This window comes from Scyliorhinus canicula, chromosome 12 (genome assembly GCF_902713615.1).
Source record: "Scyliorhinus canicula chromosome 12, sScyCan1.1, whole genome shotgun sequence".
Lineage (NCBI taxonomy): Eukaryota > Metazoa > Chordata > Chondrichthyes > Carcharhiniformes > Scyliorhinidae > Scyliorhinus > Scyliorhinus canicula.
The window spans coordinates 71,567,994-71,593,930 of NC_052157.1; the positions used below are offsets into that span (position 1 = coordinate 71,567,994).

Sequence of the window (25,937 nt, forward strand, 5' to 3'; positions counted from 1 at the left end):
TGCCGCATTCCGTCATGGCTCCACCCTCACCCCCTACAACCTTGGACATCGCCTCGGAGAAGGCTGTCCAGAACCCAGCAAGTTTGGGACAAGGCCAGAACAAGAGTGTGGTTGGCCGGGCCTCCCTGGCACTGTTCACATTTATCCTCCACCTCCGGGAGGATCATTTGGGTTGTGATCAGGTGTGTTCTGTGCATCACTTTGAACTGCATGAGGCTGAGCCTTGTGCAGGAGGAGGTGGAGTTGGACCTGCTCAGTACTTCGCACAAGAGTCCCCAACCCACTTCTGTCCCCAGTTTGTCCTCCCATTTCCATCTGGTCTTGTCTAATGGCGCACGGGCCCTGTCCAGTAGCTGTCCATATATTTTCCCAGAGAGTCTCTCTTCTTTACTGTCTATATTCATCAGGTCCTCTAATAGTGTGGTCTCCGGGGCCCTGGGGTATCCGACTGTCTCTTTGCGGAGGAGTGTCTTGTTTGTATGCAAGCGTCTTGTTTGTATGCAAGCGTCTCTTTTCCTGTCCTGTCGGTAGTTCGCATTCCTCTGTTAATTTGTGCAGCGTCACTAGTCTGTTTCCTATGTGGAAGTCCCTAACTGTCAGCGTTTTCCCTTCATTTTGTAAAGGTGGTGTCTGGCATGACTGGTGGAAACCTATGTGTTACGCAGATGGGTGGTGTCTAGCATGACACCTGTGGGTTACGCAGATGGGGGACATCTTGGTCAGTCTGGAGTGTTCCCTTACTTGGTTCCACATTTTCAGTGTGGTTGCTACCAATGGGCTGAATGTGTATTTTGCTGAGGGGAGCGGGAGTGCTGCTGTGTTAGGGCCTGGATGGTCATCCCTTTACAGGACGCCTCCTCCATCTGCACCCACTCACAAGTTGGAGTTTTGTGTATCCATCCCCTTTTTCTGCTGTTGTTGCCCAGTGGTAGTACTGCAGGTTTGGTAGTGCCAGGCCACCCTTAATTTTCCACTTTTGCAGTGTTGCTTTGGGGACTCTTGGGTTCTTACCCCTCCACACAAATGGCATGATTAAGCTGTCCATGTTTTGGAAGAAGGTCTTGGGGATGAAGATCGGTATGGATCTAAATAGAAAGAGGAACCTCGGCAGTACGTTCATTTTGATTGTCTGCACTCTTCCCGCCAGGGAGAGTGGGAGTATGTCCCAGCATTGCCGGTCCTTTTTGACTTCCTCCACCAGGTTTGTCAGATTTCACTTCTGGATCTGTGAACAGTCTCTGGCTCTTTGGATTTCCAAAGGGAGCCCCTCCAGCTCTGTTCCTCCCCCATTTGGGTTCACTGGGAATGCCTCACTCTTGCCCAGGCTGAGTTTGTAATCTGAGAAGGTTTCAAACTCTTTCAGAATCTGCAGAATTGCTTTCAGTCCTTCCTGTGGCTTTGAGACATATAGAGTGAACTCATAGAGCTCCTGTGATCTCCATATCCTGGTTGAATGCCCTTCCGGATTTTCACGTCCCGTAGAGCTATCACCAGGCGTTCGATTGCTAGAGCAAACAGGAGCAGGGACAGTGGGCATCCCTGCATTGTGCCTCTTTGCAGCTGCAAGTATTCCGAGCTGGTGGTGTTAGTATGAATGCTCAGGAGGTGAATCCTGCTCCTCGCCCAAACCGTTCCAGTACCTCAAGGATGTATTTCCATTCAACTGTCGAAGGCCTTTTCTGTGTCCGGGGAGACGAACACCTCCAGTGTTCCCTTGCCAGGGGGGGTCATTATTATATTCATCAGCCGCCTGATGTTTGCAGTGAGCTGTCTACCCTTGACAAAGCCATTCTGGTCTTCTACGACCACCTCTGGTATAGAGTGCTCCAGCCTTTTGGGCAGGATCTTTGCGAATATTTTCACGTCCACATTTAGCTGTGAAATGGGTCTATATGATCCACATTCCATTGGGTCTTTATCTTTTTGGGTATCAATGAGATTGTGGCCTGCATCAGTGTAGGAGGCAAGGTTATCCTTGCCAGCGAGTCTGTGAACATGTTCCTTGGATGTGGGGCCAGAGCTGCTGCAAATCTAGAAGTCTGCCAGGAACCCATCGGGTCCCGGCACCTTCCCCGCCTGCATGGAGCTGATGCTCTCCGTGATTTCACCCAGATCCATTGGTGCTTCCAGCTTCCCCATGCCTGTCCTCTCCCACAACTGGCCTATCCAGTCCATTGAGGAACTGTTTCATCCCCGTCAGGGGGCTTGGAGGTGTACAGCCATCGGAGGTGTACAGGGGGAGAGGGGGATAAAAGTAACATTGCGAAGAGAGAGAGGGAGGGTGTAACCCTGCCCCCCAACCCCATTTACAAGATGGACACGGCCAAAATTGAACTGCTACCAGTCTGCCTCTGCCATCCTTTACCCAGTAGGTGGCCAGCCTTTTCCCAATGTTTGTAGAAGGGCCCCCTTGTCTCGGAGTTTGTGAACTGCAGGCTTGTAGCTTTTTTTCTCTTTTCTCATCAGTTGGGTAAATTCTGATGAATTTGGGAATCTCCTCACCAAAATGTTGTCCCCTCCTGATCCACCACATTTGCATTTGTCATTCACTACTCTTACTTGGAAGAAATTGTCCCTTGCAATTCATCATTTCATAGTGTCTCATGGAGCTACGTTCCCGTTGTTGTAAACAGAATGGTAGGAACAGTTGTTTATTGTGAATGGATTTTGAAGCTGGGTGAATTAGATACTGCAGCACGTCACAGCTTCAGTGTCCCAGATTTGGTTCCCGGCTTGGGTCACTGACTGTGCAGAGTCTGCACATTCTCCCTGTGTCTGCGTGGGTTTCCTCCCACAGTCCAAAGATGTGCCGGTTAGGTGGATTGGCCATTCTAATTTGCCCTTCGTGTCCAGAAAGGTCAGGTGGGGTTACGGGGAAGGGGTGGAGGTGTGGGCTTAAGTGGGCTGCTCTTTCCAAGGGCCAGTGCAGACTCGATGGGCTGAATGACCTCCTGCACTGAATTTATGAAAACACAAATCATAACATTTCTTAGACACAGACCATCTGGATGACATCGTCACTGCCTCATGTTAGTGGGTTGCTGAACAATATGCTTGCTTTCTTCAGGGTAATCAGAAGAACGACAGCTGGATCTTTGCTCTTGCTGTACTTCTCAGCAGTTCCCTTGTCTACAACAGCATGGGTACAATCGATCAATATGCCTTGGAGAAACTGTAGTATCCTTTTTTGATGGGATTTCCTCGACAAATCATTGCAATATTGAGCGTTCAAGGCAATTGGCAGCTAGCCTTTTAGACCTTACTCAGTCAGAGGATTCATTAATAAGTGGGTTTGTTGATAAAAGCCAAGGAATGTATAAGATTTCTGCTGGATCTGGGTACACGTTTCAGGCACATCACTGGATGACAGTTTAATTGCAGCAGTGTAACCAGAGATTCCACATGCACATGACGAATTAAGTTCTTTACCTGTCAGTCTGGTCTCAATAAAACTCGAGAGGGATCTGTAGATATGGTATTATTTATTTTTAAACGACTTGCAAGGCTGACCTGCTCTATAGAGACTCAGGACACATACAGTCTCCTGAAACTCCCAAAGCCATGTGAGACAGAGGACAAAGATCTTCTATACATATCATTCAAATGGTATCAAGTTTCACATACAAGATTCCCATAGGTCATCCTATACACCTCCTGACCTGGCCATATATCCTGATTGGCTCACTTCGCATTCCTCAACCCTGGGCCTCTTGTTACCCAGCATTCGTTTTGCCATCCTCTGCACGAGGCTCCCCTCCCCACTTCCTGGCCATGCTTTGCTGAATTCCTTTGTTCGTTACCATGCTAACTCACTACCATCAGACCGGCTCTATCCTCTACATTATTCTAACTAATTATTCCATTTTATATCACATTCGTTTGTTCAATTCCTCACACACACTTTAAGAAATCTTGGCTTCCCACCAGGTAGAGGATACAATACACCTGCTTGCTGCTGTAAAAACGGCCGTAAAGGCCTGGGAACTCGGCCCATCGGTCTGGGGAGAATCTCTGTTCACTGTAAAAAAACAGCGAGCAGCGATTCGTGCCGGGGGGGGGGGGGGGGGGGGGGGGAAGAATAGCGGGAGGGCGTGAAAAATGTCGGGGACGCCCTCCCGCTATTCTCTGACCCATCGTGGGCAGCGGAGAATCGCGCCCATGGTTTGCCACGACTGGCCATTCAACTAACTGAACATTGATCTGGGCTTAGGTAAACCATTCAGTTGTTTGGGTTTGAGGAGGCAGTCCTCTCTGGTTAGCATTACCTGCTAATGGCTGATGTCATAAGAACGAGCAGGAGTAGGCCATCTGGCCCTTCGAGCCTGCTCTGCCATTCAATGAGAACATGGCTGATCTTTTGTGGACTCGGCTCCACTTTCCGGCCCGAACACCATCACCCTTTATTCCTTTATTCTTCAAAAAACTGTCTATCTTTATCTTAAACATTTAATGAAGGAGCCTCAACTGCTTCACTGGGCAGGGAATTCCATAGGTTCACAACCCTTTGGGTGAAGAAATTCCTCCTAAGCTCAGTCCTAAATCCACTTTTCCTTATTTTGAGGCTATGCCCCCAAGTTCTGCTTTCATCTGCCAGTGCAAACAACCTCACTGCATCTATCCTATCTATTCCCTTCATAATTTTATATGTGTTTATAAGATCCCGCATCCTTCTAAATTCCAACGAGTACAGTCCCAGTCTATTCAACCCGTCCTTGTAATCCAACCCCTTCAGCTCTGGGATTAACCTAGTGAATCTCCTGTCCACGCCCTCCAGCCCGAGAACATCCTTTCCCAGGTAAGGAGACCAAAACTGAACACAATACTCCAGGTGTGGCCTCACTAACGCCTTATACAATTGCAGCATAACCTCCCTACTCTTAAACTCCATCCCTCTAGCAATGAAGTACAAAACTCCATTCGTCTTAATCACCCGTTGCACCTGTAAACCAATCTTTTGCAACTGTGCACTAGGACACCCAGGTCCCTTTGCACTGCAGCATGTTTTAATATTTTATCATTTAAATAATCCCTTTTGCTGTTATTCCTACCAAAATGGATAACCTCATTTGTCAACATTATATTCCATCTGCCAGACCCTAGCCCATTCACTTCAACTATTCAATCCCTCTGCAGACGTCCAGTATCCTCTGCACTTTTTGCTTTACAACTCATCTTAGTGTCGTCTGCAAACTTGGACACATTGCACTTGGTCCCCAACTCCAAATCATCTATGTAAATTGTGAACAATTGTGGGCCCAACACTGATCCCTGAGGGACACCACTAGCTACTGATTGCCAACCAGAGAAACACCCATTAATCCGCACTCTTTGCTTTCTATTAATTAACCAATCCTCTATCCATGCTACTACTTCACCCTTAACGCCATGCATCTTTATCTTCTGCAGCAACCTTTTGTGTGGCACCTTGTCAAAAGCCGCTGTCAAATGATGCCCCAGTGGAGGCCCATTTGAGTGATAATTCTTTCAGAGTTGATCCTGTTTCCTATGAAATACTGTGTGGGGTGACTCCTGTTCAGGGGAAGACTGAATGTTATCCCAATTAAATGGTACAATGATAAGTAAGATTCGAAATGTGAAATGGGCGATGGTGGGCTTCATGAAGATGGCGAGGTGATTAATATAAATGAAATACTTTCCTCTTATCAATGGAAGCCTGGGAAACGAAGCAACGATAATTGGAGAAAGGCGAGTTTGCCAATGACTGGAGTATGGTGTTCAATTCCGGGAGCTCACCTTTTATTAAGCATGTAGGTTCCAGCGGCCGGTAGACTGGAAACATAATGGTTGCTCTAATCACAAGCAGGGCGGGGGCTGACCAAACCTTAAGGGTTTTAGCAGTTTCTATTTATAGTTTACAACTTGGCCAGTGTCGATGAACAGAGGGTGATATTGAAAGAACCAGAGGTGACTTGGGAATATTACAATTAGGCTGATTGGGAATGATGGTGGTGGATACAGATGCAACAGTAGCTTGTAAATGGAATTTTGTTTGTGTAGGAGAAGACTTATGGGGGTGGGGGTGGAGGGGGGACCTGACTGGAATAAACTGGCACAGAAATGGTGGGTAGAGGAGCCACCGCTGTGCTATTCTCCAGCGCTGTCCAGTATTACTCACGGGTACCCATGGGTTGTGACAGTCCTGTGACCAAATCCGACCCATGGTAACACTCGAATGCCTATTGTGCTACAATCTGTCGCAACTTGAGATTTTAAGTGTGCCTTGATTCAGTTGGCGAATCATTGGTCTATTAATTATATTGGCTGCTACCCTTGTGAACCCCTATCTGCTCCCATTTGGCCAGCTTGTCAATATGGATTCTTTAACTAGTCCAGTTTTGTCACCGAGCTCACTGAACTGATCAAAGTTAAAGCGAGTGCTGATTTCCATGAGGACGATGAGATCGAATATTTGAAGATTTTCCCGACGTTTGTCTGGTGTGTCCGGGACTTCAGTCTGGAGCTGAAAATCGAGGGCCAAGTGGTGAATCAGGATGGATATTTGGAACACGCTCTGCTGCTGAAGAAAGGTAATGCATTTCTCGAGATGCAATCTCCCTTCTCCTCAATCTCTTCAATTTACCATTGTTGAAGCCGATACTCTGGGGATGGGTTCAAAGTGGCCCTTGGGGTTAATTTAAATTGAGAAAATCTGGAGTGACGGTTTGTGAATCTATTGACTTATCATGAAAGGATATCTGACATTATTGCCTTTTCTGACTCGCGTGCCTCCAGACCCACATGAAGGAGCTCGCTCTCATGGTCTAGCAAGCCACTCAGTTTAGGGTGTTCAGAATGGGCAGTGAAGCTGGACTCTGCATTGACACACGCCCCCATAAAGAAAAAGATCACTTTCAAAACATAGACAATTGGTCCCCTCTGACAACCTAGAGCTTCCTGCAGTGTCCAGTCTTTCTGAAGTCTCACCACAATTTCTTGTTGAAACTGCCGCGGTGACGGTGTGTCAGCAGTTACTCAGCTGGGTGGCGCTCCTGGCTCAGTGAGAAATGTCTTCCCCGAAAATGGAACTGGAAATCGGAATGACGCCCCACTGGTGTGGCTCTGTGGTCTATAGCGCAGGTCTATTTCCAATATCCAAAGAAGAAATGTCATCCTGTCATTAACACTAACTTTATACCATTTCTGGGACCTTTGCCCGAATTCCCCAGACTGACTGCGTTGCCGAAGCCTGGGAAGCACTATCAGATTGCCACAGTCTCCATAGTAATGAATGCAAGTACATTTTCCAAGGGCATTCCCGGAGTGCTTGATTTGGTGTGGGGCTCAGATGAGGAAGCGGTGTGCAAGCATTACTGGGATATGAAATTATAGTTTTCTCCATTTCCTCAATGCTACAATTGAAATCGGTTAGCGTGGTCTGTGTGCTCCAATCGATGTGAAAGGGTGAATTAAATGTCAAAAGCAGGGATCCTGGCCTTGTGGCTGATTTCTATTTCTTCCTCCACACCCCACTTCCCCCAGAATTATCAGACCACTTTGATGCCCAGCAGGAGTGGTTTTCACTGGAGCCTGTACCTCCTCCCTTCCTCAAGGTACCTTGCTGCACCATAAACATTCAGATATCGCACAGTCTTTTAACTGTTCACTTGTTGGACACTTTGTTTTATTGCAGGGAATTCCAAAAAGGTTATGGAATACAACTTGCCCCGGCAGTGCATTCGAAACTACTTTCCCAAGCGGAAATGCTTTGTCTTCGTCCGTCCAGTCTCCCGCGATCTGCACACGGTGGAGCATGTCCCAGAGCAGATGCTGGACCAGAGCTTCGTGCAGGAATGCCAGAAAACCGTGATCCAGCAGAGGGCAGCAGAGCAGAGCTATTGATCAGCTGTTCTGGGGAAATTTGCATACGTGCAGTGCGGTCAGCCTAAGTTGAAGGTGGTTTGTGGAGAGGCTGTTGGCAAGTGACAGTTAAACCCGAAACACTTCGTGAGTGTTTCCCACCCTACCTCCTCCTCTAACCAACCCCCCCACCCCACGGTGGTTGGGAAGCGGGAGCAGGGGCCTGTCGTGAAGGTGAGTGAGTGCCTTTAAATTTGCTTACCTTTGAGCGGGAGCAGGGTTTGAGGTAATATCAGGTAAGCTCTTCCTTTCTTTTTCTTTTTCTTGTTATTTTTTAAATCTAGAGGTGATGTCAGGGAAGGCAGTACAATGCTCCTCCTGCAGAATGTTTGAGGTGAGGGACGCCGTCAGTGTCCCTGCTGATTTTATCTGTGGGAAGTGCACCCAACTCCAGCTCCTCAAAAACCGTGTTAGGGACCTGGAGCTTGAGCTGGATGAACTTCGGATCATTCGGGAGGCAGAGGGGGTCATAGATAGGAGCTTCAGGGAAATAGTTACACCAGAGACTGGAGATAGATGGGTAACTGTAAGAGGGACTGGGAAGAAGCAGTCAGTGCAGGGACCCCCTGCGGTCGTTCCCCTGAGTAACAAGTATACCGTTTTGGATACTTGTGGGGGGGACGACTTACCAGGGGTAAGCCATGGGGTACGGGCCTCTGGCACGGAGTCTGTCCCTGTTGCTCAGAAGGGAAGGGGGGAAAGGAGTAGAACATTAGTAATTGGGGACTCAATAGTCAGGGGCACAGATAGGAGATTTTGTGGGAGCGACAGAGACTCACGTTTGGTATGTTGCCTCCCAGGTGCAAGGGTACGTGATGTCTCGGATCGTGTTTTCCGGGTCCTTAAGGGGGAGGGGGAGCAGCCCCAAGTCGTAGTCCACATTGGCACTAACGACATAGGTAGGAAAGGGGACAAGGATGTCAGGCAGGCCTTTAGGGAGCTAGGATGGAAGCTCAGAGCGAGAACAAACAGAGTTGTTATCTCTGGGTTGTTGCCCGTGCCACGTGATAGTGAGATGAGGAATAGGGAGAGAGAGCAATTAAACACGTGGCTACAGGGATGGTGCAGGCGGGAGGGATTCAGATTTCTGGATAACTGGGGCTCTTTCTGGGGAAGGTGGGACCTCTATAGACAGGATGGTCTACATCTGAACCTGAGGGGCACCAATATCCTGGGGGGGAGATTTGTTAGTGCTCTTTGGGGGGGTTTAAACTAATTCAGCAGGGGCATGGGAACCTGGATTGTAGTTTTAGGGTACGGGAGATTGAGAGTATAGAGGTCAGGAGCACAGATTTGACTTCGCAGGAGGGTGCCAGTGTTCAGGTAGGTGGTTTGAAGTGTGTCTACTTCAATGCCAGGAGTATACGAAATAAGGTAGGGGAACTGGCAGCATGGGTTGGTACCTGGGACTTCGATGTTGTGGCCATTTCAGAGACATGGATAGAGCAGGGACAGGAATGGTTGTTGCAGGTTCCGGGGTTTAGGTGTTTTAGTAAGTTCAGAGAAGGGGGCAAAAGAGGGGGAGGTGTGGCGCTGCTAGTCAAGGACAGTATTACGGTGGCGGAAAGGATGCTAGATGGGGACTCTTCTTCTGAGGTAGTATGGGCTGAGGTTAGAAACAGGAAAGGAGAGGTCACCCTGTTGGGAGTTTTCTATAGGCCACCTAATAGTTCTAGGGATGTAGAGGAAAGGATGGCGAAGATGATTCTGGAAAAGAGCGAAAGTAACAGGGTAGTTGTTATGGGAGACTTTAACTTTCCAAATATTGACTGGAAAAGATATAGTTCGAGTACATTAGATGGGTCATTCTTTGTACAATGTGTGCAGGAGGGTTTCCTGACACAATATGTTGACAGGCCAACAAGAGGCGAGGCCACATTGGATTTGGTTTTGGGTAATGAACCAGGCCAGGTGTTAGATCTGGAGGTAGGTGAGCACTTTGGAAACAGTGACCACAATTCGGTGACCTTTACGTTAGTGATGGAAAGGGATAAGTATACCCCGCAGGGCAAGAGTTATAGCTGGGGGAAGGGCAATTATGATGCCATTAGACATGACTTAGGATGTGTTGGTTGGAGAAGTAGGCTGCAAGGGTTGGGCACACTGGATATGTGGAGTTTGTTCAAGGAACAGCTATTGCATGTTCTTGATAAGTACGTACCAGTCAGGCAGGGAGGAAGGGGTCGAGCGAGGGAACCGTGGTTTACCAAAGAAGTGGAATCTCTTGTTAAGAGGAAGAAGGAGGCCTATGTAAAGATGAGGCGTGAAGTTTCAGTTGGGGCGCTTGATATTTACAAGGAAGCGAGGAAGGATCTAAAGAGAGAGCTGAGACGAGCAAGGAGGGGACATGAGAAGTCTTTGGCAGGTAGGATCAAGGAAAACCCAAAAGCTTTCTATAGGTATGTCAGGAATAAAAGAATTACTAGGGTAAGAGTAGGGCCAGTCAAGGACAGTGGTGGGAAGTTGTGTGTGGAGGCTGAGGAGATAAGCGAGATACTAAATGAATACTTTTCGTCAGTATTCACTCAAGAAAAAGATAATATTGTGGAGGAGAATGCTGAGACCCAGGCTATTAGAATAGATGGCATTGAGGTGCGTAGGGAAGAAGTGTTGGCAATTCTGGACAAGGTGAAAATAGATAAGTCCCCGGGGCCGGATGGGATTTATCCTAGGATTCTCTGGGAAGCCAGGGAAGAGATTGCTGAGCCTTTGGCTTTGATTTTTAGGTCATCATTGGCTACAGGAATAGTGCCAGAGGACTGGAGGATAGCAAATGTGGTCCCTTTGTTCAAGAAGGGGAGTAGAGATAACCCCGGTAACTATAGGCCGGTGAGCCTAACGTCTGTGGTGGGTAAAGTCTTGGAGAGGATTATAAAAGATACGATTTATAATCATCTAGATAGGAATAATATGATTAGGGACAGTCAGCATGGTTTTGTGAAGGGTAGGTCATGCCTCACAAACCTTATCGAGTTCTTTGAGAAGGTGACTGAACAGGTAGACGAGGGTAGAGCAGTTGATGTGGTGTATATGGATTTCAGTAAAGCGTTTGATAAGGTTCCCCACGGTCGTCTATTGCAGAAAATACGGAGGCTGGGGGTTGAGGGTGATTTAGAGATGTGGATCAGAAATTGGCTAGTTGAAAGAAGACAGAGAGTGGTAGTTGATGGGAAATGTTCAGAATGGAGTTCAGTTACGAGTGGCGTACCACAAGGATCTGTTCTGGGGCCGTTGCTGTTTGTCATTTTTATAAATGACCTAGAGGAGGGCGCAGAAGGATGGGTGAGTAAATTTGCAGACGACACTAAAGTCGGTGGAGTTGTAGACAGTGCGGAAGGATGTTGCAGGTTACAGAGGGACATAGATAGGCTGCAGAGCTGGGCTGAGAGGTGGCAAATGGAGTTTAATGTGGAGAAGTGTGAGGTGATTCACTTTGGAAAGAATAACAGAAATGCGGAATATTTGGCTAATGGTAAAATTCTTGGTAGTGTGGATGAGCAGAGGGATCTCGGTGTCCATGTACATAGATCCCTGAAAGTTGCCACCCAGGTTGATAGGGTTGTGAAGAAGGCCTATGGTGTGTTGGCCTTTATTGGTAGAGGGATTGAGTTCCGGAGCCATGAGGTCATGTTGCAGTTGTACAAAACTCTAGTACGGCCGCATTTGGAGTATTGCGTACAGTTCTGGTCGCCTCATTATAGGAAGGACGTGGAAGCTTTGGAACGGGTGCAGAGGAGATTTACCAGGATGTTGCCTGGTATGGAGGGAAAATCTTATGAGGAAAGGCTGATGGACTTGAGGTTGTTTTCGTTAGAGAGAAGAAGGTTAAGAGGTGACTTAATAGAGGCATACAAAATGATCAGAGGGTTAGATAGGGTGGACAGCGAGAGCCTTCTCCCGCGGATGGAGGTGGCTAGCACGAGGGGACATAGCCTTAAATTCAGGGGTAATCGATATAGGACAGAGGTCAGAGGTGGGTTTTTTACGCAAAGAGTGGTGAGGCCGTGGAATGCCCTACCTGCAACAGTAGTGAACATGCCAACATTGAGGGCATTTAAAAATTTATTGGATAAGCATATGGATGATAAGGGCATAGTGTAGGTTAGATGGGCTTTAGATTTTTTCCATGTCGGTGCAACATCGAGGGCCGAAGGGCCTGTACTGCGCTGTATCGTTCTAAGTTCTAAGTTCTAAGGTTCTGCAAGTACATACATGAAACATCGCAACCCAAATGTCTCCAGGGAGGCCATATCATTACTGGCAGAAGTACGTATGGTTAACACTGCATGTTAAATGGAGAGCGATTGTTTTTTTTTGCATCAAACAGGCAAACGTTCCTTAACTCTTCAAAGTAACCATGTCTCTCTTCGCTAGTACCATCCAAATTGGCATCATTTCCCACTGTTCTTGTATCTACCTATTCCAAATAAGTCTGTGATCAGATGCGGTTAAGAATCGGTCCACAATCACTCCTGGGCTAATTTTAGGAAATGGAATTTGTGCCTGGCGAAGAGACTTTCAAAAGAGGGTCACATTCCAGAGTCCTTCCGTAACTGGCTCTAAATCATGGGCCCCTCCCCACTGCACGGGAATTGCTATACCTACCACCCGCTGACAACTATGGCTCTGAGCTTGCTCGCCACCAGATGTTGGCTTCGCGCTTAGAATTACACCTACCCCCAGCACCTCCATGGAGACCAGTTGGTCCATTCTGGTGCTGTGGCCCTGATAACCCTACCTTTCTGCTTCCAAAACTGATTCACCTGGGGAAGGAGCAGTGCTCCGAAAGCTCGTGTTTGAAACAAATCTGTTGGACTTTAACCTGGTGTTGTAAGACTTCTTACTGTGCTCACCCCAGTCCAACGCCGGCATCTCCACATCATCCACAACTGATGTCAGAGACATTCTCAATTTTGGCACCTCGCCCAAATCTATTCTCCTCCGTGTTGGAGCATGTTTGCACTCCAGTGACTGGACAAGACTGTTACAGTTGCAGTGTCTCTGAATTTGAATTGGGTGCCATTTCCATAATCTGGTTCATGATGTTGAAAGTTTCAGTTTTAACTGAACACGTGTCCTTCTCTAAAATCATCTCTCTGAAACCTTTTGTGCCAGTGTTGGGTATGTTAGCCAGCAGTTACGTCTCTGCGATCGCCACCGGGGCAGTCCCTTGCCTGGACGACGCCGTTACCTCGATGGCCAGGATGGAAAATGCTGTCGCTGTAAGACTGGCCTCTGATCACTACAGGCAGCAGATGGAGCAACAAGTGGTCAACATGCCGATGGAAACGAGGGAGCTTTCAGACATACACGGCAACTGTGAGAAAGAGGCGCTCGGAGTCTTCATGCAGCGTTCATTCAAAGACCAGCATCAAGAGTATCAAAAACAAGTGGTGGTAAGAGTTCATAAATACAGACATGTTTGCAACACAGGAGGCCATTCGGCCTATCGTGTCCACACTGGCCAGCAAGGACCTCGCTGTACTGATGCCATTTTCCTGCCCTTGTCCCATAGCCCTGGAACGCAAGTGAACATCTAAATACTTATTAAATGTTGAGACTCTGACGTAACCATGCTTTCTGGCACTGAGCTCCAGACTCTCTTTGTTTCTTCTCGACTCTCTTCTTAGCCTTTTACCCCTTCACTTAAATCTATGCCACTGGTTATTGATGTCTCTATCTGACCCTATCATAAATCTCTCAAACTGTCTCCTCAGCCCCAACCTATCCACTCTCTCAGTAATCATGGTAACTATCCTCTCCAGTGCAATGGCATTGTTCCTATGATGTGATGAGACCAGAACTGCACACAGTACTCTAGTTGTGACCTAACCATTACTTGAGCGCTATTAGCAGTTTTATCTTCACCACCATGTCAGTGATTAGCACTGCTGCCTCACAGCACCAGGGATCTGAGTTCGATTCCAGCCTTGGGTGACGTCTGCGTGGGTTTCCTCCGATTTCTTCCCACAGTCAAAAGATGTGCAGGTTAGTTGGGTTCGCCATGATCAATTTCCCGTTGTGTCCAAAAGGATGAATGGTGTTACAAGGATAGGTTGGGGCATTGACCCTGGTAGGGTGCTCTTTCAGAGGGTCGGTGCAGACTGGATTGGCCTCCTGCACTGTGGGGGTTGGTTTTTTTTTTCTTACTGGCTTGGCTTTGCGTATTTGTCAACCTTCCTTAGACGCGTGTCTGTTTTAACCTCTATATTGTATGTTTTTGCGGGATGGAAATGTAAAGGTCACTGAATTCACAATTATCTGGCCTCGCCTTGTATTCCACCACTCATCAAGTCATCGAACCCTCCACAGTGAAGGACCTGCTCTGACCCTCTGAAACAGCACCCTACCTAGGCCCACTCCCCTGCCCCATCCCTGCAACCATTGGGCACCAAGGGGAAATGTATCATGGTCATTCAACCTATTCAACCCGCACGTCTTGATCTGTGGGAGGAAACCCAGGCAGACATGAGGGGAACTGGCACAGGCCAGAATTGAACCCGGGTTCCTGGCGCTGTTGATGTAGCCGTGCTAACTACTTCAACTGTGCCGCCCAAGTATTCGCACCTCTTGTTATGTCTTGTCTGCCTCCCCCCCCCCCCCCCCCCATCATCCTGTCTGGTGCTATTAAGGTGTCCAATTTGCTTCTTGTAAAGTTGATTTTGTTTGTCTCCAGTCTGATCTCGCACATCAGTATCTAGCTGTCTGCCAGAAGAATCAACAGCTGTCTGTGGAGAAATGCCAAGTTCTGCTTCAGAGCCTTTCTACAGAAATGCACCGCAAATTGCAGGAAGGGGTTTACACTCTACCCGGTGGTTATCGGCTGTACGTCACGGACAGGAATGCGCTGGTGTCCGAATACCACTCCACACCTGGAAAGGGAATCCAGGTAACAGCGACCGTGAAAGACCAGCTATCGTTTTTGTCAATGTTAGCGGAGATTGTTCACAACATGAACTGTAGTTTATTTACTTCCCAATCGATCATTTCCTCCCCAAGCGATTAACTATCTGATTTGAGGAACAAATCTTGACAGCCATGTATGTTGTAGCTCCCGTACCATACCCATGCCATAAATGTGCACGTTTCCCAAGATAAACCTATCGGTTTTTTTTAACCACATTAATCATCTGGCTTCCACTCAAGATTTACTCAAAAGGACTGGTGTGTGGGGGAGTATAGGAGGGGGGGGGGGGGGGGGGGGGGGGGGGTGCAGAGGTACTTGAAATCCATTTGAGACATTTCCAAGGAAGCAATAGGTGTGCTCTCCTGAATACAATGGTCTGTTGCCTGTCCCATTTTTTTTTAAGGATGTGCTAATTGTGAAAATTTCTCACTTTAACCCCAAGGAACAATTTTGCACAAACCAGTGAATTCTACTCTTCCCTCAAATTAAATCCCAATTTATTAATTCCAGCTGTGACATCCATGTTGAGCCATGCGCCACAATGCTACACATTTCCAATCTGTAGCTTTACCCCTACTTTTTGTTTTTGTGATTAACGTTTCTGAAGCCTGATTTTACTCGCTGCCCCTCTCGGCCAATGCATGTTGCAGGATATTAACCATGGATCTTGCTTCATGGATCACAGCAAATCCACTTTCTCCAGCATCCATCCTGAAATCTGTTTGCTTCATTGCAGGCGGAAGTGGTCCTTGCAGAGTTTCTGAAGAGGAAGCAAATAGAGGCGGACACCATACTGCAAGCAGAGAAGAAGCTGTCAGAAGCCGAGAAATTGTTGGCCAGTAAGGACCCAGATTATACCCAGCTATTGGAATGTGTTAAAAGTACACACTCTCGCTTTCTGTCACCACCAGTTCTTGTCAGTAGATATTTGCATGGTAGTTGACTTGAGTTCGACCCTTTCTATTTGAGGCGTTTTCCATCATGCCAATGAGGTGAAACCTATTTAGCCCTTTACCTAGCACATAGTTAGAACATAGAACACTACACTACAGCGCAGTACGGGCCCTTCGGCCCTCGATGTTGCGCCGACCTGTGAAACCATCTGAAGCCTATCTGACCTACACTATTCCATTTTCATCCATATGTCTATCCAGTGACCACTTAAATGCCCTTAAAGTTGGCGAGTCTACTACTGTTGCAGGCAGGGCGTTCCACACCCCTACTACTCTCTGAGTAAAGAAACTGCCTCTGACATCTGTCCTATATCTCTCACCCCTCAATTTAAAGCTATGTCCCCTCGTGTTGGTCATCACCATCCGAGGAAAAAGACTCTCACTGTCCACCCTATCTAACCCTCTGACTATCTTATATGTCTCTATTAAGTCACCTCTCAGCCTTCTCCTCTCTAACGAAAACAACCTCAATTCCCTGAGCCTTTCCTCGTAAGACCTTCCCTCCATACCAGGCAACATCCTAGTAAATCTCCTCTGAACCCTTTCCAAAGCTTCCACATCCTTCCTATAATGTGGTGACCAGAACTGCACGCAGTACTCCAGGTGTGGCCGCATCAGAGTTATGTACAGCTGCAGCATGACCCTGTGGTTCCGAAACTCAATCCCCCTGCTTATAAAGGTTAGCACACCATATGACTTCTTAACAGCCTTATTAACCTGGGTGGCAACTTTCAAGGATTTATGTACCTGGATGCCGAGATCTCTCTGTTCATCTACACTACCAAGAATCTTGCCATTAGCCCAGTACTCTGCATTCCTGTTACTCCATCCAAAGTGAACCACCTCACACTTTTCCGCATTAAACTCCATCTGCCACCTCTCAGCCCAGCTCTGCAGCTTATCTATGTCCCTCTGTATCCTATAACATCCTTCAGCACTATCCACAACTCCACCGACCTTTGTGTCATCTGCAAATTTACTAACCCATCCTTCTACACCCTCTTCCAGGTCATTTATAAAAATGACAAACAGCAGTGGCCCCAAAACAGATCCTTGCGGTACACCACTAGTAACTGAACTCCAGGATGAACATTTGCCATCAACCACCACCCTCTGTCTTCTTTCAGCTAGCCAATTACTGATCCAAACCGCTAAATCACCTTCAATTCCATACTTCCTTATTTTCTGCAATAGCCTACCGTGGGGAACCTTATCAAACGCCTTACTGAAATCCATATACACCACATCAACAGCTTTACCCTGATCCACCTGTTTGGTCACCTTCTCAAAAAACTCAATAAGGTTTGTGAGACATGACCTACCCTTCACAAAACCAGTTGTGTTCAGAATGCTAACACTCTTGATGGGTGTCTCAGGGGAATCATTTTGACATGTTCGTTGCCGTGTGTGCGGACAGTAGAAATTTCCAAAAGTTCAAATTCAAGTGACAGTCCTGTGGGGTCTGGTCATTCGGCCCCTCAGGCCTGCCGCCTGGTCTCCCACTTGACAACTATTCGAAATTACTGCAAGTGGCATCTTTTGTTCTGAGACTTGGAATAAATGGGAGATAGTGGAGTCGGCATGGATTTGTCACTGGAGTGTTTGCTGCCCCATGTTCTCTTGATGGATTTGGAGGATATGACGTTGGTCATCACAGCAAAGGGGGTATTTCAGTGGCTCAGCTCCACGGTCGCTCCTGTAGAGAGGAGCCATACAAATGACCGCTAATAAGATAAAAGATATCATTAAAGCGATAGGATAGGTAAAAGCGCAAAGAATAATTCATTCATATTGTCATTGCAGATTTAAACAATAGAATGGAAACTTAGCATTGCAACAAGTATTTCAACAATAATCATTAAAATTCTTAAAGAATCATTATTACAAAATAACAATTAATAAATTAGTCAAATTTGATCCTACAGATTCAGTATTAATAGATTATACAAATAATTGATTGATAATATTACGGTTAACATTTCAACAAAAGTATTTCACCTCAAATTCATCAATTGGGGGTGCAGTAGGGTTAATGTGAATCATTCTGACAGTTGGTCCCCTGCGCTTAGCGAATAGTTCTTTGATGCACGTAGCACATTGGTATGTCATATAAATGATGAATCCAGCTGCACAGGAGAATAGGATTATTCTCATTATGGACATTCCTGTGTGTCCAAACCACCCGCAAATTCTATCCCAGAGAGAGAGAACTTGGGATGGATCAAGTTTTTTGATTTCTTTTTGGATATGTAATACCAAATCTTTAACTTCTTCAGAGTTATCAGGAATGAAAGTGCAACATTCTGCACCAATCAGGTCGCACGTGCCACCTTTTTCGGCTAGCATATAGTCAAGTGCCATTCGAGTTTGCAATACCACGGTTCGAATTGTTCGCATTTCGTCAGAGATTTTATCTAGGGCAGTGGCAGTGTAATCTGCCACATCTTGTATGATGGTTGTTATTTTATTTAACTCATTCTCCATCCTTCCTTCCCAATAGAAAGGAATGATTCTAGCAAAAATTGCATCTCTAAAGGTGATAGAACGTTTTTTTCTTTGAACAGTCATTTCTGAAATATGCAGGAGATTAGTCACATGATGAATGGCAGGTACCATGTATCCTAAATAGCAAGATCCTGACCAGGATCTTGGGAGCCAGGGATATGCTTTATCATCACAAATAAAATAAATTCCATTATAAGCAGAATATGAGTAAATATATTCTAAGAGCCATTGGTCTTCGAATGTTTTATTATTTCTGAGGTTAGGTATGCCTGTTATCTTTGAGGACTGCATAATTCTTTCTAAGCGGTCGTTTGTACATTTAAAAGCTGTGTTAACATCTACATATTTAGTACTATTACCCATTGGTATCCCTTTAGGGTCCTTACTGATGAGGCAAATTGATCCTTTTTGTTTAATATTAGTTGGGAGGTTAAGATGTTGAGGTTTTTTGTCAGGGTTAAATTGAAGTTGGTGCCATCCTGAAAAGGTGTTTAGTGGATAGCCTGCAGATTTCCATAAGTTAATAGATTTTTGGATGTCAACCTGGTACCTCCCATTTTCACATGTATATGCTCCAGAACGGGTCACCACAGAGTGAGGGACACTTTGATAGATGTACCATTCTGCTGTTTCTGAAGCATTAAAGAGAATAGTTAGAAAGGGAATTCCCTCCCCTGAGTTAGTAGGGGTTGCAATGCATACCCAACAATTAGAAATGTTAAAGTTTTCAGCATATATCTTAGCTGTGTAAAGGGATTTGTTCTTATTCATTTCTGATACAACATTCACAAAGTCAATCAAATAACTGAAAATTAAAATTGCGGCAAACATTTTACTTGTACGCGCGCTTCACGTGCGATGCGTGAATCCAACTTTTCTTTCCTTTTAACTTAACAGCGGATTGGGTGGTGAGAAGGATTACGAAAGGACCTTCCCACTTTGATCCCAAAGGTTCCTTTTGCAGCTTTTTGACGTACACTTCTTCACCGGGCACCAGGTCGTGTCCACCCTCCGGAGGATCACCCCACGCAGCTAACACCTGTTGAGAAGCAGAGCTAACAGCATTTGTTAGATTTTGACAGTAAGACAGCAAAGCATCACTCATTAAATGACAGTCTGCTTTCCTCAAGTCACTAGTTCCTGGCAGAGACATTGGTCTGCCTGTGATGATTTCAAAAGGGCTCAGGCCTGTTCTATTTGGTGTTGCTCTAATGCTGCATAATACTATTGGCAAAGCTTGGACCCAATTCATGCCTTCCTGGCTGTATTTAGACAGTCTTTCTTTCAAAGTTTGATTCATACGTTTCACTTGTCCTGATGATTGTGGATGATAGGGCAGCACGGTGGCCTAGTGGTTAGCACAACCGCCTCACGGCGCTGAGGTCCCAGGTTCGATCCCGGCTCTGGGTCACTGTCCGTGTGGAGTTTGCACGTTCTCCCCGTGTCTGCGTGGGTTTCGCCCCCACAACCCAAAAATGTGCAGAGTAGGTGGATTGGCCACGCTAAATTGCCCCTTAATTGGAAAAAATTATTGGCTAATCTAAATTTAAAAAAAAAAAAAAAAAAAAAATGATTGTGGATGATAAGGACAGTGTAAATTCCAGTTAATGTTTAGTAGTTTACAGACTTCCCTACAAACAGCTCCTGTAAAGTGGGTTCCATTGTCTGAGTCAATGCTAGCTGGTACTCCCCATCTGGGAATAAAGTCTTTGCATAGCACTTTGGCTGTATGGGCAGCTGTCCCTCTTCTAGCTGGAGCAGCTTCCACCCATCTGGAGAATTTATCCACTATTACAAGGACGTCATTGTACTGTTGACATTTAGGAAGAGTGATGTAATCCACTTGTAAGTCCTGGAATGGACCTGCAGGAGCAGGAGCTCTTAATTGAGGCATTGATGTGCATGTTTTTTGAATCCTTTACCACACCAACTTCTATGGAATCGATCCCTCATTTGTTGAGGTGATATGTGTCCCCATGAATGAATTTGTTGAGCTAAGAAGGGCATTAGTGATTGTGGTGCGACTGGTTTACAAGTTTGAACTTCTCTCCAAATTTCATCATCATACGGTTGAATACCTGATTCTAACCATTTCCATTTTTCTTCAATTAACTTGGAATTTTCAAGTTCAGTTTGATCAGTTTTTAATTGCAACTGTTTGTATTTTGACTCTACTTCAAAAATTTGATTTTGGAACTCTATTTGAACAGATAACTGCTGGAGTTTAGAAGTTTTGTTTTGCAATTCTGTTCTAAGTTCATCATCCTGTTCAAATTTGGATTTTACATCTCGCAATTCTCTTTCTAAAACACAGTTTTCTTCAATTAACTTGTACTTTTCAAGTTCAATTTGCTCCGTTTTTGATTGCAGCTGTTGGTTTTTTGATTCCACTTCAAAAATTTGTTTTTGGAATTCTGCTAATTGAACAGAACTGTTGGAATTTGGCATCATCCTGTTCAAAACTGAATTCTGCAACTCGCAATTCTCTTTCTAAAACACATTTTTCTTCAATTAACTTGGAATTTTCAAGTTCAATTTGCTCAGTTTTTGATTGCAGCTGTTGGTTTTTTGATTCCACTTCAAAAATTTGATTTTGTACTTCTGCTATTTGAACAGGCAACTGCTGGAGTTCAGAGATTTTGTTTTCCAAATCAGTTCTAATTTCATCGTCAGATTCAAGTTTTGCTTTTGCATCTTGCAATTCTTCAACAACTGCAATTAGTTGGTCTTTAGTGGTCCTATACTCATGATCAGTTTTATTTTTAGTAATTATCTCTTGCTGTCTGCGTAATTGTCCCATAATTGCCAGGGACCATTTAACACGTTCTGCACTGTGCAATCGTGTGCATTTTCCCCATGCTCTCTTGATATTATCAAAGGACCACTGTCCTCTGCGGATATTATACTTTGATTCAATTTTTCTTGAGGTTTCACATAGGTCAAATTGTTTACGAAAGAAAGACCCAAAATCCCCCAACATATCTTCAACGGAAACATCTGGTATCCCAGTTCCTCCTTTTACCGTCGTAGGGAGTAAATTTCTGCCTTCTAAAGGGTCTAATTCTATACTTTCATCTGGATCAGCCATAAATTCAACCTTTCACTTAACTTTTTGTGTGTAGGCTGTGTTAGTCTCAACAACCGGCACCTGATTGATTTAACACAGTCTATAAAAATGTCCTTTTCAGGGGTCGAAGCACTGATTGATGCGGCTTTAAGACTTTTAATGGGTGAAAAAGATATTTCTTACCCCAGTCTAGCCGTGGATTCCGACTGTCTTCCGATCTCTTCCGATTATTCCCGAAGCTTCCGTCGTCGCCTGGTCCTCCTCCGATTTCTTACGAAGCTTTCCGAACCTCTCCGAAGGTCGTATCAGAACTCCTCCCCCGCTGCCGACTACGCCAAGTTGAAGGATCTTAGGATTGTGAAGTTTATTCAATTTATGGTTACCGGTTGTTCTTGAGACATTGCTGAAACTCAGTAGAAATTCAAGTTAAAAACTTGTCAGGTGCAAATAAGAATTGTTTTATTTGAAGTTCATTTGGTTACAACTTGAAAATCAATTAAAAGGTAGTTTGTAGACAATTTGATTTTCTTCAAAGAATCACAGGAATTATCTTCTGAGACAATATCCTGAACACAACTTTAAAAGTCAAAGTCTGAAGTCAAAGTATGAAAATGAAATATGAATACAGAACTCTTTTCTAATTCTCTTTCTACTCTTTCTCTTTCCGTCTCTTTCTTCTCTTTGTCTCTTTCTGTCTCTTTCTTCTCTTTGTCTCTTTCTGTCTCTTTCTAATTGTCTCTCTCTAAAATGGTGGCCAAATCATCCATGGATATACTATTTCATATCTGTCTTAAGCGATCCGATCACACCCCAATATAATCCTAATTGGTTTAAGTTAGACTCAAAACACATTTGATTTGATAACAAGCCGTCCATCTTCACGATGTAACATTACTTCCAATTGTTGCTTGTCTGCAACAATGGAGACGTTATGTCATCTCATCATGGCATAATTCCAAAAATATAATTGAAACTGTCTTTTAACACAGTCTAAAATGCTTCGGCTTGCAAAAGTTATGGAATGTGGTTCAGGCTGTTATCACAAGTGGCCTGAAATCAGAACAATAGAGCCTTTAATGCTTCCACCTCATTGCCATGGGATTCAGCCCTTGTCCTTGGAAAAATGTGATGTTTTTATCAGTGGTTCTGTGTTTTCTAAACTCATGACTGAGTTTGAGTTTGGAAATTGTATGTTTCTTTCATTTTTAAAACTGGGAATTAATATTTATGCTTTAAACAGCTTTTTACCTATATTAAGTGTATTTAAAATACCTGACTTCTACACTACCCATACCTTTGCATGCCTGATATGCATTCTAAATCATTGTCCATTTCCAGTCTCTACCTTCTGATCTCTCCGCACCCGTCAATTAAAATTATTCCTTCGTCGTAGCAGGTAATATGGGCGTTACGGTAGCAGTGGTTAGCACTGCTGCTTCATGGCGCCAGAGACCCAAGTTCAGTCCGGCCTTGGCTAATTGTCTTTTCAACTTGGTTTTCCTCCCGGGGGTCAGTTTCGTCCTACACGTGTAGGGCAGGTGGAATGTCAAAATTGCCTCTTCGTGTTCAAAATGTTAGGCGGGGAGTAGGCTGATTTAAGGTGCTCTTTGAAAAGCTCGTTCCATACTCATGAGCCGAATAGCCTCCTTTACTAGAAGCAGTTTCACTTTGACGCTCAGACGAGGTGGAAAATCTTGCCGATCTAGCCAATCTCCTTCGATCCGTGGAGGATAACCTCCATTTCAGTTAGATTAAAATCTCCCAACTCTGAAATGGTTCTGGTAAATGTCCGACTTGAGTGCAACTCCGGAATTCAGACTTGTGAACTCGTCCATGTTGTTCCTCGTTCACGTGCTGGTGCTCCAACCTTCAAAGATGTATATATTAACTTTCTGAGGATCTCCTGTCACTGCACGCTAGCACTCTGCCATTTACTCTATACTGTCCCCTCCATGCTCTCAATGGGCCGACTGGCTTCTGCCCTGTCGGAATTCAGTCGACTACCTGGGTCTGAGCATTTGCCGCACCAATTGTTAGCGAATGCGATTAGTACAGGATTTGATGAGGCAGTGAATTGGAAGGGTTGCTTTTTACTGCAAGGAAATATGTCGGCAATAGACTGGGTAAGCTACTCTATTTACAATTAAATGCAGGTGGTGCACATGAAAAATGCAAAAGTTGGTTGGATTGACAGCGGGACCACTTACAGAGTGTGACTGGAGAGGCTGATGTCATCTCCCTTAGATTTTATTGGGTCCTTTAACAGGAAGAGATAACAAATAAATTGTGATCATCTTGACATGCTATTGGGGAAGAGGAAGGATGATGTACCATTGCCTGACTCTTTGGCCCCTAATTGGCCAAATGACCAGCCGGTGACTAGGGGCTAACATTTTTGAAGGAGGAAATTTCAGTCCTCGAGGCCCAGTGAAGCTGTGATGGAATTTGGAATCCACAATAATCTATAGTGCAGAGTTCCTGGTGGAGGGTTGGTAGTATGAAGATGTGGATAGTTGAGATGAAGCAATTCAAACCTGGGACTGGGAAATGGGGACGATGGGTGTTGGGATTCGCATTGTTGATCATTCTTGTTTGTTCCCCTTGCGCACAAGGTGAAGCAGATAAGGCAACATTGATGGAACAAGTGAACAAGGCTCGGGAAGAGGAACTCTTCCAGCTGAAGCAACTGAGGGAGGATGAGAGAAGAACCAATGAGGAAAATCTTCGCCAGATGAAGGTGAAAATCGTGGAGGAGCGAGAGGAAATGTTAAAGGAGCAGGAGCGGGCCTTGGAAAGCCTGATGGCCGAGCAGAAGGCTGTTTTGGAAAAGGGTTTTCAGGAGAAAGCTGAGCTTATGGAAGAGCAAATTCAACAGCTTAAGCATCAGGAGCAGCAGACATGGGCAGGTGGTCTTGTGGACATCATAGATTTCATGGGCATCCTCCGCTCTATATTCAATGCAGCAAGAGCTTTTGCCACCAGTTTTATTGGTGAGCCTGATTAATCCACTTGGGAGAATATTGTTTGGAAAGATTTCAGTATTCTAATCAATGGTCTTATGATGCACATATTGGTTAATGGTCTTGTATTGCACATGAAGCAGCTTTTATAATGGCAAGCTGAGATGCCTTTTATATGATTGGTATGAAATAAAATACATGCACATGGTAATAAACTTGTTAATGAACATGTCATTGACATTGTGTCTTGCAAGCCAAATAGTCAGAAATCTATGATCATCAAGAATTTTTTTGTACAAAATGAGGACACGGTTTGAACTTTGTACAGATGCACAATGCCCAGGGTAATTAAATTGTTTAAGCTGGATGTAATGCATGGTTCCTTACTTTTAACATAGATTTCATGCGTTGACTTGGCAGCCATCAGACATATGACTCTGCTAATCGCTGACTCATTCAATTCTTTGTCCAATCACAGTCAACAAGCCTTTATATTTCAAATCATGCTTTGCAATTAACAGTCACCATCAACTAGTGCATTCTCCATGGCAATGCCTCATCCACTTAAACTCCTCAGCACTTCTCATACTAATTGACCCTCCTGATGGGGGCAATACAAAAAGAATTCATGGTGTCTAAAGTAACCAATCGAGCAATCCCTTGATCAAAAGTTTTGGCAAGTCACATCCACTTTCATTCCCTCAGCTCTCCTGGGCTGTGGAAGCACTCTATTCCATTGCTTGAGAGACGGCTACAAGCTTTTTCTAATGAGAACGGGACAGGACTTTCTGCTGCTAAGGCCTGGCCTGGGGTTCAGCCTGAGGCTAGATTGAACAATTCCCTGCCTCGCTTTCAGCTTGTTCAATGGGCTACTGCTGCTGACATTCGAGGAAAGAGGAGAGGGTAGTGTCTGTTTCATCCGAATGCCTTATTTCGGGGGGGGTCTGTGGCTCACCTCAACTGGACACCTTGGAGGCCATTACTGATGGGGGTAGGGATATTCCCTCTTCTCCTTCCGTTCTACCCTGTGTCCGTGTGAACTTTTCTGGTGAGTTGGACTGCTCATTTTCATACACATATACTCTGAAAGGCACGCACTTGCAGTCTTCCACACATATAATATGTATGCACACTTTTATGCCGATATGCATGTGCTGATTGCAATGGTAATGCCTTAAGTTGTAGTTGCAGAAATAGGCCATTTGGCTGATCAAGTTTGCTGCACCATTCCATCAGATCAAGACGGAGCTGAAGGGATGATCTCCAACTCTAAGCTCCGGTTTAGCCTCCATTACCCTTGACTCTCTGACTGATAAAGCCCTCTGTGAGATGCATCTGATTGGAGGGGGGCAAATTGGAAGCCGAGTTCGCAAATGTTTCCAGGTCTGGGCGAGAGCATGAAGCAGCACCACAATAGTCATTAATGTATGGGTAAAGGAGTTGTGGGAGGGCACCCAGGTAGGCCTGGAACAAGGAATGCTCCACATTCCCCATTAAAAAGGCAAGCGCATTGCTACATTGTGAAAATTCATCAACTTTCTTACATACATGCGGTCACAAAGTCTCAGACAAACCCTTACAAAAAGACAAGCAGACTGCACACGGATAGTGAAGTGTGTGGAAAAATACAAACACAGAAAGATGCATACAGAAACATAGTCACACAT

At 45.2% G+C, this 25,937-nt stretch overlaps 1 protein-coding gene across 1 annotated transcript; it reads left to right on the forward strand.

Moving 5' to 3' along the window:
• Nucleotides 1–703: 703 nt before the first annotated feature.
• LOC119974278 (guanylate-binding protein 4-like) lies at nucleotides 704–24,481 on the forward strand. The gene is made up of 9 exons (XM_038813050.1): nucleotides 704–718; nucleotides 3,035–3,177; nucleotides 6,355–6,548; nucleotides 7,652–7,847; nucleotides 12,074–12,144; nucleotides 12,994–13,274; nucleotides 14,555–14,767; nucleotides 15,522–15,624; nucleotides 23,923–24,481. Exons 1-9 carry the CDS (start codon nucleotides 704–706, stop codon nucleotides 24,312–24,314), a joined length of 1,608 nt encoding a protein of 535 aa, XP_038668978.1. The 3' UTR covers nucleotides 24,315–24,481.
• Nucleotides 24,482–25,937: the final 1,456 nt, after the last annotated feature.